Source organism: Geotrypetes seraphini, chromosome 3 (assembly GCF_902459505.1).
Source record: "Geotrypetes seraphini chromosome 3, aGeoSer1.1, whole genome shotgun sequence".
In the NCBI taxonomy this organism is placed as follows: Eukaryota; Metazoa; Chordata; class Amphibia; order Gymnophiona; family Dermophiidae; genus Geotrypetes; species Geotrypetes seraphini.
In genome coordinates, this window is record NC_047086.1 from 361,844,046 (window position 1) to 361,855,180 (window position 11,135).

Consider the following 11,135-nt stretch of genomic DNA (forward strand, 5'->3'; position numbering starts at 1 on the left):
CTCCCTCCTGCCACCGCTAAGTGTGTGATGCCAAAGAGGAAAGGGAGATTCTTTGCCGATATAAGAGATTCTTTGACAAACTATTTGGATTCCAGGCAGGTAAAATGAATTTATGGTTATGTACCATCATTCCTCAGGCTCATTCATACATGTCCTTCAGGAAGCTACTGAAAACTGATTTGTTTGATAAATTTGTAAATTGATGTCTTGAATCTTGACTGGTAAATTGTATATTGATTTTAATGAATTTTTAAGTCAATTGTATTTTACTTATCGATTGTATAATTTTTCTTTATATGTAAACCGCCTAGAAATATGTGGCATGGCGAGATACAAAAATAAACTTATTATTATTGTTATTATTAACCAGAGGGTTTCCTCTTTGCCCCCCACAAATACTTCAACAGACAACTATGCTTTCTGGCACTGCAAATGTGTCTGGGATAACACTCACTGGTTTGAGAGGAGAGGGGTTCCTCCCAAGACCCGAGCTTAAAGTTACACTCTTCCCAGAAGAAAGGATTAGAATGCCCCAACTCAAACCATTTTGTCCGCGATGCCTGTGGCAGGAAGCTCTACTAAAAGGAGCATTTCCCACCAGTAAGGGAAGGAGGCTGGCAGCTACCTCTGTGGTGGCAACAACTGGACTACAGCGAATAGGTTTGGAAGCAGTGCAAGGAGGATTAGTCCCTTCAGCGATGGATCCCTTCGCTACAAAAAGTCTGAGAACTGCAGCAATTTCCATGAGGTAAGTCCTGATGAATTCAGTAACAAAAAATATGCAGATGGGGGTGGAGGAACGCCTCCGTCTGCCTGCATGGATCGCTGTTGTGCGATCCGTGTGCAGACCATCTGTAGATAGTCTGTGCATGCCTGTCCGAGACGTGACTTTTTTTTTTAACTTAAAAACTTTTTTTGTTAGTTTTTAGCCCTGCGAATCCATAGTTTTAACCTGCTTTAAACCCGCAGGTTAAAACCACAGGCTCGCAGGGCGGGGAATTGCAGGAGAGCTTCGTGGAAGGGCAGGAGAATGGCGATGCAGCAGGCAGGAGAACGGCGATGCGGCAGGATAGATTCGGGGAAGATCGAGGCAGAGTAGGGTGGCATGTGGGGCGAGCAGCAGGAGATAAGAAGCAGGGAGGCATTCGGGGCGAGCAGGCAGGAGAGATTGCAGGGTAGAGAGCAGGACTTCCAGTCGGAAAGACATTTTCGACTGGTCCCTAGCAGTCGCTTCTTCAGGTGATCGGCCAGCCCAGTAGGATCTGAAATTTGGTGTTGCGAATCGCGTCCCGAAGCAGATCGCAGGAGAGGTAAGTGAATCAGGCCGGAAGGAAATTTGATAGTAAAGGGGGGGGGGGGGTTGCAAACCCATCAGTACACGATCGGTTTGCTTTGTGAATCTAGCCCTATGTTAGTGTCTTTGGATGTATCTGTTTCTGCTTTGGTTAAAGTATGCTCAGGAACTTTTGTTGGTTTACAGTCTCAGGAAAAATCTTTGGAGGAATATAAAGAACAAGTAACAACTATAGTGCAGGAAGTAGAAGAACTGAAATCTGTACAAAATAGTTTGGATCAAAATAAAATGAATATCCACATAAGTTGGAGACAAAAGAGAATAGATTAAGTCACTGAATTTGAGGGTCATTAACTTTCCTAAACTACTCTTAGAACAACCAATTGACCTCTAAGAAATATCTTCAGGAGATTTAAATCAATCTGTTTCCACCTATGAGTAGTGTTTTATCTGCCTCTTCTCTCCTTCCACACACATCTCTCATATTAACCAACACTTCTAATGCTGGCCCCGACTTGGCAGAAAAGTTTCTCAAACCTGTTTAGCGTAAGAAACTTTGTTGTTTTGGGCATAGTTGTAGGGTAATTAATGGTCACCTTTAAATATGTTCTGACTCAATGGTTTAACCACCTATGCATCAGCCCTCAAATATTAAGGGCAACAAAAAATTGTCACCACCTATAATCTCATATTTGAGAAATTGTGCACACTACATCCTAAATTAAAAGACATCCTTGTCTCTTAAATTGTTAACTCATCACCAGAATTAACAAAAGGCATGTTTAGCTCATACAAAATTTCTCTTTAACACAGCATGCTGAAATGCCTCAAGGCAATACAATCAGCCTGCTGTCAAATCAAAAAAATTCTAACTTCAAAATTACACTTAGCTAATAAGATTTTTGACAGAATCTGCAATAGCACCGAGTCTAGCTCAATTCCTTTTAAAAATAGGTTAAATTTTTTACATGATTATTCCTCCATTTTTGTTAAAGAGATTTTATTTTTAATCCTATATTTTTGCTATAAAAACAATACAGAAAATACAAGATAGAAGGGAGAGAGAGACTTCTCAGGTTAAACTTTAACAATATTAGCAGAGGGTAAGTCAAATTTACAGGGTGCACAGCCTGCCTACCTTTGCTTACACTTCTTGTTACCTATTGCACTGCCTCCTTTGCATGTTGGAAGTTGCTCCTTTGACAGACAATGAAATCAGCTGGAGTACAAGCTAAGCAGCCATCAGCTGATTCCTTATTGTTTACCATCCCAGGCCATTTTGTAACCATTGTTTGTTCTGTTCAACAACTGGAAAAAAAGGCATTCCTCAAACAACTGATGCCTACCCAGTTTCAGTAAAAGAACAAACATTGGCAGTGTTCTCTCATACCCCTCCCACATAATTCTGAGCCAGGGGCATAAAAGAGTTAACTGGGTAGAGGCAGGGAAGTACTATACTGTATATTTTTCTGTTAAATTAGCTGGGTGGTCAAAATCAGTCAGGTGTCACACCCATTCAAAAAAAATCCTAAGGAGACCACCATTTTGAACATACAATAACATCTAGAAACATTTTCAAATACAGTACATAAATGAATTCATAATACCAGGAAAAAAAATAATCTCCCAACTCACACAAGATTTGCAATATGTGTGTTTACAGCAAAATAAATGGAAAACAAATCCAAAAAGTGACTCCCCACATACCATTCATTAAAACTGTTATATTCTTGGCTGACCATTCATACAGTGCTGTCAAGCTAAACCCATTAGGTAAGTAACCAAAATGATATAAATGGCTAATCTGTATTATAAGTCAATCATCATCTTAGGAAAACACTGATGTATTTTACAGTTCCAGTTAGATATTAGAATAAGGTCAAACATTCAGAAACAATTCACTCTCAAAGCAAACACTATTGAAAAACTCCAAAATGTTTTCCTATTTAGTCAGCACAGCAACACCCCCCTCACAAAACATGCATATACTGTATATATGAAACCACAAATGTGTCTAATCTGCCTTCTAAATAAAAACCAGGAGATATTTTATCTAGCAGTTTTTGTAGGTTAAGTAAAGATGTTTTAAACTGTGCATATAAAATAAAGGCAAAATATATTGACTTCTTACCACAATAGCATGAGGAGAGTGAACTAAAGATTTAAGTTCATTTAGGTCGTTTTCAGCCTACAAAAATTGGAACAGAAAAAGAATTAAAGTCAATTCAGTCTAACATGTCTTAATTCACATTGCAACATTATAGACTTGTATGCCCCCAATTACCTTATCCCATTCTCCTTCCATAACATGATTGCGGAATTTGGTTGCAGAGGGATGTTCTAAACGACACCCTGATTCTTGCATGAGGAGATCAACTGTCTGACTGTAAGAGATTACATTGCAAAAGTTTACAGGTTTCCCTTTCAAGCACTGTAAAATATTTACCTAGCAGGTTCTTTGCATTAAAACCATATTGAGAATTACATCTTATTGGGGGGAAAAATTAACAACCCAAAAACTACTTGCTACTCAAGAATTTAAGACAAACGCTGAAGCAGAGGATAATAAAATTAGCACCGTTCACAAGTGAACCACAGAAACAAAACAGCATCATTAACAACGAACCAAGCTAGGAGACTCGAATTACAAAGGGCCTTCATAATTTTTCTGGCTGAATACAATATTGTCACATAACTTTGACCCACAGTAATCAGACAAGCTGTAGCAAACCTATATTGTTTTATTCTAAATTCCATTTACTCTATAATAGAACGCGCATAGTGAACGTTAGCTTAAAACGGGTACAAGCTACTTCTCCCCTGTAGCCTTCAACGCGTTCCCCTATATCAGTTACGCATCGACCCAAATTCATTGTTATTAATCCTTCCATTTGACAAGTCTGGGACAGAAAACTTCCCCCCCCTAAACCAATCATTCGGATAACTCTTAGAGGCCTGTCATTTGTACTAGGATCCGTACGTGTGTTTTTGTTTTGAGGTTGGGGTTTTTTTTTTTTTTTTTTCTTTTCATTTTCTTTGCTCTCCTGTTGCAGGGCCAGTCTTTACTAGGCCGAAATATTGCAGTGATGCCAAAAGACATTGGAGAGCCAATGCAGTTATGTAATCGAAAAGAAAAGAACAGGGGGACGGGGTTGTTTTTTTTGGTGTGTGTCCCCCCCCCCCGTTCAGCCATTTAGCTAAAGAGGAAAAGGGGGCAACTGCCGTTTGTTTTGTCAGGGCCAATCTCAGTACAAACAATGTCAGTCTGGATAAAGTGCTGATCACGTCCTCAGTGGTTGGGTATATGCGGGCCTGTAAAGACTGATGTAAACAAGGCCTTGACTTCGCCCAGACTGAGTGACACACTAGGTTTTTTTAAAGGCTCGAAAATACCGCAAAGGGCGACGAGTACATACTTAAGTCCCAGGCCGTGCAAATGTTGCCCGATGAGACGGATCACGTCCTCGTCCGACTGGGACAGCCTCTTCTTCTTTTTCAGATTATTGCCCAGCTCGGCGGCGGCGGCGGAGGACGGGGAGCTGGCGGAGGAGGAGGAAGCCGCCCCCGGCACCCCGTTATTGTTCACGTTCAGATTGTTGCTGTTGTTAATACTGGTGGAAGAGAGCAGCCCATTGGAGTGAGCCTGGTCCCCGGAGGACTCCCCGTTCTGGGCAGAAAGACAGGCAAGTTCCTGGTTCTGGGTCTGGCCTTGCCCTGCCGCCGCCGCCGCCGCCCCGTTAGCTTGCATGGCGCTGTGGCTGCTGCTGCCGCCGCTACTGCTAACACCAAGGAGACTGTGGCCGGTACTCCTAGGGACAAGGGCGGCAGCGGGAGCGAACCCAAGCACGGAGAGGCCTGCGACGCCCGCTGAAGCCCCGGGCTCTCCTGCTCCCTCCGCCGCCGAGGCTCGGCGTTTCTTCCGCGGGGGCGGAGACGCTCCACCGGTGTCCGAGTCGGAGGAGGAGGAAGCGGAGGCCAGAGTTTCCTCGCCGAGAGAGGCCGTGGTTAGAAGCCGGTGGGGCGAGGCGGGGTGGGGGGGGCAGGGGAGGGGGAGGGAGGGGAAGGGGGAGGGAGGCAGCCGAGTGAGCAGGGAGGGGGTTCGGGCGGCGGCTGAGGGGGAGGAAGGAGGCGGCGCGCGGGTCCCGGGGCTCTGGCGCCTTGTCCGCGCGGCCGCCCCGTCTCTCTCGCTCGCTCTCCTCCCGTCGCGCCGCTGCTTATTGCTTCTTTCTCAGCGGCAACCCCCTAATGGTGTCCAGACGGTGACGTCACAGGAAATGCCTATACTGTTCGCCGCGCTCACTTCCGGCAGGCATTGAGGCCAGAGGAGGAGGCGGCGGGGGCAAGACGCTTTGCCCGAATTTCGGTGTGTCATCGGAAGTGCTGGGTGCAGGCTATGCGCTACCGGTGATTCTTTATTCTGATCTCTTTTAGTTAAAACCCTGGTCTTGTAGATTGGGAAATGAGGAAATCGGGGTTAGTTTCTGGGGGGGATTTTTTTTTTTTTTGCACTACGATATGGTCTCTGTGTATCTTTGAGGTTGGCTCAGAAGGTGATGAAAGCAAATGTGTAGTACTGACTTAATTCCTCCGTTTCTAGAGTCAGACGTGAGGTTCTCTCAAAGAGCCCACTTATTTTTTTATTTTAGTTTTTGGCCGAATAGTGCTTCTATTATTTCTTCACACGTGTCTGATAAAGTGTTACATTTTGGTCATTTTGCAGCCAGGGTTCTGGAAACTTTTGAAATATAAGAGTCAGCTTTTCAAAACAGGCATTACTTCTTCTGTGGGTGCAATGAAAGATTTTGCTTTAAACTGGTGCATGCACTTTCTGCATCCTCTAGGGATTTAGGTAAAACCTTTTTCATCCTCTAGAATTGATACTTATGTTCTAGTCTTCTAAATGGCTAGAGAGTGTTGGCCTTAGATATGAGCTGCTAATAAATGCAGTCTTGAAAGCACCTGATATCATAGAAGCTAGCACTGTGGGTGTTTGAGCACCCCCAATATTGAGCGGACTCCTAGATTTTGTTCAGTGGAGTTGAATTCTCCACCTATTCAAAGTATCACATTTATAGTAGAGAATGCACTTGTCCATGATGAAGTGGCTGGAATGTATAGGATGGAGGGTAAGTTACAGGTGGGGGCTGTTGAAGGAGAGGGAGATGTCAAGAAGTGCATATGGTGTTTTATTTTATTTCTTTAAAGCTACTCTTCCCCTATCTTTTATTTCTCTTCTCCTACAGCTCCTTCCACAACTTTGCTCTTCTATTGCACCTACAGCAGTTTTTTTCCTTGCCGCTCCTTATCAGACATCCCCTTTCCTCCATCAAATGCTTCTTTTCCTCTCATCAGGTGCTTCCTTTCCTTATCAGATCCCCCTCTCTTTCTCTGACTCTTCCCCATGAAGCATCTCCACTATCTTAATTATCCCATCCCCACCAATGAGATACTTCTCCTTATCCTTGGCTCTCTTGCTTAAGGCATTGCTTCGTTCTCACTTTTCCTCTCCATCAGTCATCTGTTTTCTCCTACCCCCCTTCCTTCTTCCCTTTCAAATACTTTCCCCATATCCAACCATCAGGAATCTCTTTACTTTTCAAGCACCCTCCAAAAGGACCTCCTCAAGGCATCTCTAGACTTTCTGTTTTGCCCCCTGTTATTGCATCTCTTCCAACTTCCTACACCTCAAACACTGCTTTTCCCCAGTCTGCTTCAGTTCAGGCAGGCAAACAGGCAGGCCAGGGTACAGCAATTCTGTTTCTTCTCCAGTGACAGACAGTAAAAAAACATGCTTATACAGCCTATCCAGGCCCAAACTGCTGCTTTTTTCCTTGACCTCTCTGGGTCATCTACTTTGTATGCTGATTCCTCCTCTACCAACTGCAGCAGGAGCATATTACAGGCTGATTGGCTCAGGATAACTGCCAGTCATGTCTTCCAGCTCCTCCTTTGTCTTCTAGCCCTCCACATGATGGCCAACCAGCATCCTGTCACTGGCCCTGCTGCTTGCCACATAATTATACAGTTTTCTGCAATACATGCATTCATTAATTTTGGATTTGTGTGATTACATGATTCTCTGGGGTGTATATGGTATGTGAGCTTTCAAGATGATGCAGGTCCCTTCCTCTGATGGAACCTGTAACAACATAAGAATTTAAAATCTAAAAATGAAGATGACTGCCTGCTTTGGAATGTTATGTAGAACGAGCAGAACCGCATCTCTCTTGATAGTACAGTTCAAAGAATTTCTATTCATAGATACACTATCCCAGCCAGTTTGACCTGTAGAACAACCAAGAATGTGTGGAGTAATTTCTCTGATCTTTTGGTTATAAAAGATTTGCACAATTTGCAGCTTTCCATGTTAGTCCTAAACACAGGAGCCACTCCATCCAATCACCAGTTAGTCTTGAGGTATTTTGCTAGGGAGAAGTAGCACAGGTTTAATAGTGAGCCTAGTTTCTATATTCTAGAAAGCTGTAAGCAAATTGTTTTTTTTTACAAGGGATCTCAACATAAAATCTGTTGTAATAATTCAGCCTAGCAGAGAATAAGATATGGGCTACTGTCTTAAATCTTGGTCCAACAGAGAAGCAGACCATTTAATAAAAGTAGAGGTGATAAAAGCTGTTCTAAACCATGATGGTCACCTGTGCACCACATGCACACCTGAATAGGATTTTGGAGAGTGCTGAGGAGGAGCTAGCTATTTTGGTCCACGTGGGCACCAACAATGTAAGAAGGTGAAAGAGGCTAAATATTGATTGTTAGATGGAAACTGAAAAACGGAACTCCAAGGTGGCATTCTCAGAAATCCTTTTGGTACCTTATGTGGAACCCTACAAGTAGGCCGAGTCTAGCTTAGGAAGTGTAGGTAGATACAGAAGTAAGAAATATTTTTGAAAAAAATGAGAAGCTTTTTTTGTGAAATGGGCTGCAAACGTAAGCTGGAATCCAGTTGCTTTAGTAACCATCAAAAAGGAGAGACCAATTTCTAAAATAGATCGGGGGTGGGGGGTGGAGGAGCCAGCAACAACTCAGAAGCAAGTGATTCAAAGCAGGATGAAAAGGTTATCAAAAATGGAGATTAGGGTTTCATGATGGGATGTGAAAAAGTTTAGTTTTAAATCTGTGATTCTCAAATCTGTCCTGGGGGATTTACCAACCAGTCAGGTTTTCAAGATATGAATATGTATGAGGGAGAGGGGGAGAGATGCATATAATGGAGGTGATGGGCATGCAAATCTGCCTCATACATATTCATTAATCCACAATACAATGGGCCAATCATACAAACTTTTTATAGCTTCAATTATTTCAATACGTCAACACAAAAGAAGCTAAAATCTACACACACAAATTTTTATCATTTATTTGTCAAAGCACTGGTATAAATTAGTCATTCATTAGTAATAAATATCTTATGTCATCATAACACAATATAGTGAACACACAATACAGCAATGAAAACTCTTCTGCCACAAGTCTAAAAACTCTCCTTGAGTATCCAAAGTTATTAATAAGAATGCTCTGGCAACGAATTCCAGAGTTTAATTACATGTTGTGTGAAGAAATATTTTCTTTGGTTTGTTTTAAATCTACTACTTAATAGCTTCATCGCAAGCCCCCTAGTCCTAGTATTTTTGGAAAGAGTAAACAAGCGATTTATATCTACCCTTTCCACTTCACTCAATATTTTATAGACCTCTATCATATCACTCCTGAGCCATCTCTTCTCCAAGCTGAAGAGCCCTAGATGCTTTAGCCCTTCCTCATAGGGAAGTTGTCCCACTTTTTATAATTTTTGTTGCCCTTCTCTGTACCTTTTCTAGTTCCACTGTCTTTTTTGAGATATGGTGACCAGAATTGCACACAGTATTTGAGGTGCAGCTGTACCATAGAGTGATACAAGGGCATTATAACATTTTCATCTTTATTTTCCATTCCTTTTCTGATAATTTCTAACATTCTATTTGCTTTTTTAGCCACTGCTGCACATTGATCTAATCTAATATTTGTGGGTCGTGCACACCTAAACAGGCTGTAGGCAACTTGAGGAAAGGGAGGAGAGAGAGATAGGGTGCGGGGAAGGAGCGGAAAGGGACATGCAGCTGCTGATTGATGAGGCCTGGCTTTAGTACAGGAAGAGGTGGTTGGAGCATACCACGAGCGATTTCCTTCACTGGCCAGCGCTCCAGCTGCTCTCTCCTGCCTCTCCGGCTTCACTTTCCTGTCTGCCCCGCTAAAAACCGTATTCACGGTTTTTCAACATTTGCAGGGGTTCCTAGAATGGAACCCCCGCGAATATCAGAGGAGTACTGTGTATCCATTTCAAATCTGATACAATTCTAGTGCAGTGACAGAAATGACAGTAATCGCTCTCATTTTCCATCACAGATCAGACAAAGCAAATCTGCTTTTTTAAAACCGCTGTGACCAAAATCACTGCTCTCTCCAATTTCTCAACTACCCTCCTTAGGGGATTTCATTATTATAAAGGTCAAGATTTAAGCTAGGCAGCATAATTAGGTGCAAAAACACTAACTGACAGAAATGGCAAGACAAATCACAGAATGCCTCTTAAGAAAGCACTGGAAAAAGATAGCAAAAAGTTGGGCTCAAGAACAGAGTACAGACGCCTCCTTGGAGAAGGGGACCTTTAAAAGGTGTCTAAGATGTCAACCGGCTCATGTTCATTCACTCCTTCAAAGAAATGCAGTAGATTGGTGAGGCAAGATTTCCCTTGGCGAAATCCATGTTGGCTTTCTCTCATTAGTCTATGCTTAGTCCTCTCCAAGGAGCCCAGAGTTGGTTACATGGTAACATATATAACAGCAGACAAGACACGTAACAATTAACAACAGGGAACAGAAGACTAAGGCAATAGGGTACCGTGAGGTACATATAGTTCTGGATTAGCAGACACTTGAAGCCTGAAGCCTGCACAGGGAGAGAGTCGGTTAACATAGTAACATAGTAGCTGATGGCAGATAAAGACCCGAATGGTCCATCCAGTCTGCCCAACCTGATTCAATTTAATTTTATAAAAAATTTTTCTTCTTAGCTATTTCTGGGCAAGAATCCAAAGCTCTACCTGGTACTGTGCTTGGGTTCCTACTGCCGAAATCTCCGTTAAAACCTACTCCAGCCCATCTATACCCTCCCAGCCATTGAAGCCCTCCCCAGCCCATCCTCCACCAAATAGCCATATACAGACGCAGACCGTGCAAGTCTGCCCAATACTGGTCTTAGTTCAATTTTTAATATTATTTTCTGATTCTAGATCCTCTGTGTTCATCCCACACTTCTTTGACATCTATTAAGATGCAGTGGTTTGTGAGTAACAGTTCTTTTTAATTGTCTCTACTATTTTGTCCAGCACCAATGTTAGACTCACCGGTCTATAATTTCCCGGTTCACCATTGGAACTCTTTTTGAAAATTGGCATCACGTTGGTCACCTCCAATCTTCTGCTATTATACTGGATTTTAGAGAAAAATGACAAATTGCTAACAATAGCTCTGCAAGTTCTTTTTTCAATTTTGTCATCACTCTGGGATGTATACCGTTTAGTCTAGATGATTTGCTACTGTTCAGTTTGTCAAACTGACCCATTACGTCTTCCAGCACAGAGGTTTGCTTGAGTTTCTCGGACTCATCATGATTATCATGTGTGACACCGGTAACTCCCCCACATCTTCCTAGGTGAAGACTCAAGCAAAGAATTCATTTAATCTCACCCCTATGGCCTTGTCTAGCAGTCCAACTGATTCTCTTCCTTGCTTCTTGCTTTTAATATATCTAAAAAAGTTTTTGCTCTGTGTTTTTGCTTCCAGCA

The 11,135-nt window shown here is 42.6% G+C and overlaps 1 protein-coding gene across 2 annotated transcripts in view; it reads right to left on the reverse strand.

Annotated features, from left to right (window-relative positions):
* WDR26 (WD repeat domain 26) overlaps nucleotides 1–5,568 on the reverse strand; it is a 180,081-nt gene extending 174,513 nt beyond the window's left edge. The window contains exons 1-3 of one of the 2 annotated variants that reach the window (XM_033938136.1): nucleotides 4,711–5,568; nucleotides 3,579–3,678; nucleotides 3,426–3,482 (exon numbers count right to left, since the gene is read on the reverse strand). In XM_033938136.1, coding sequence (XP_033794027.1) covers nucleotides 3,426–3,482; nucleotides 3,579–3,678; nucleotides 4,711–5,042 — 489 coding nt within the window. In that variant the 5' untranslated portion in view covers nucleotides 5,043–5,568. The remainder of the gene's footprint in view (nucleotides 1–3,425; nucleotides 3,483–3,578; nucleotides 3,679–4,710) is intronic. The other variant, XM_033938137.1, reaches the window with a different exon arrangement.
* Nucleotides 5,569–11,135: the final 5,567 nt, after the last annotated feature.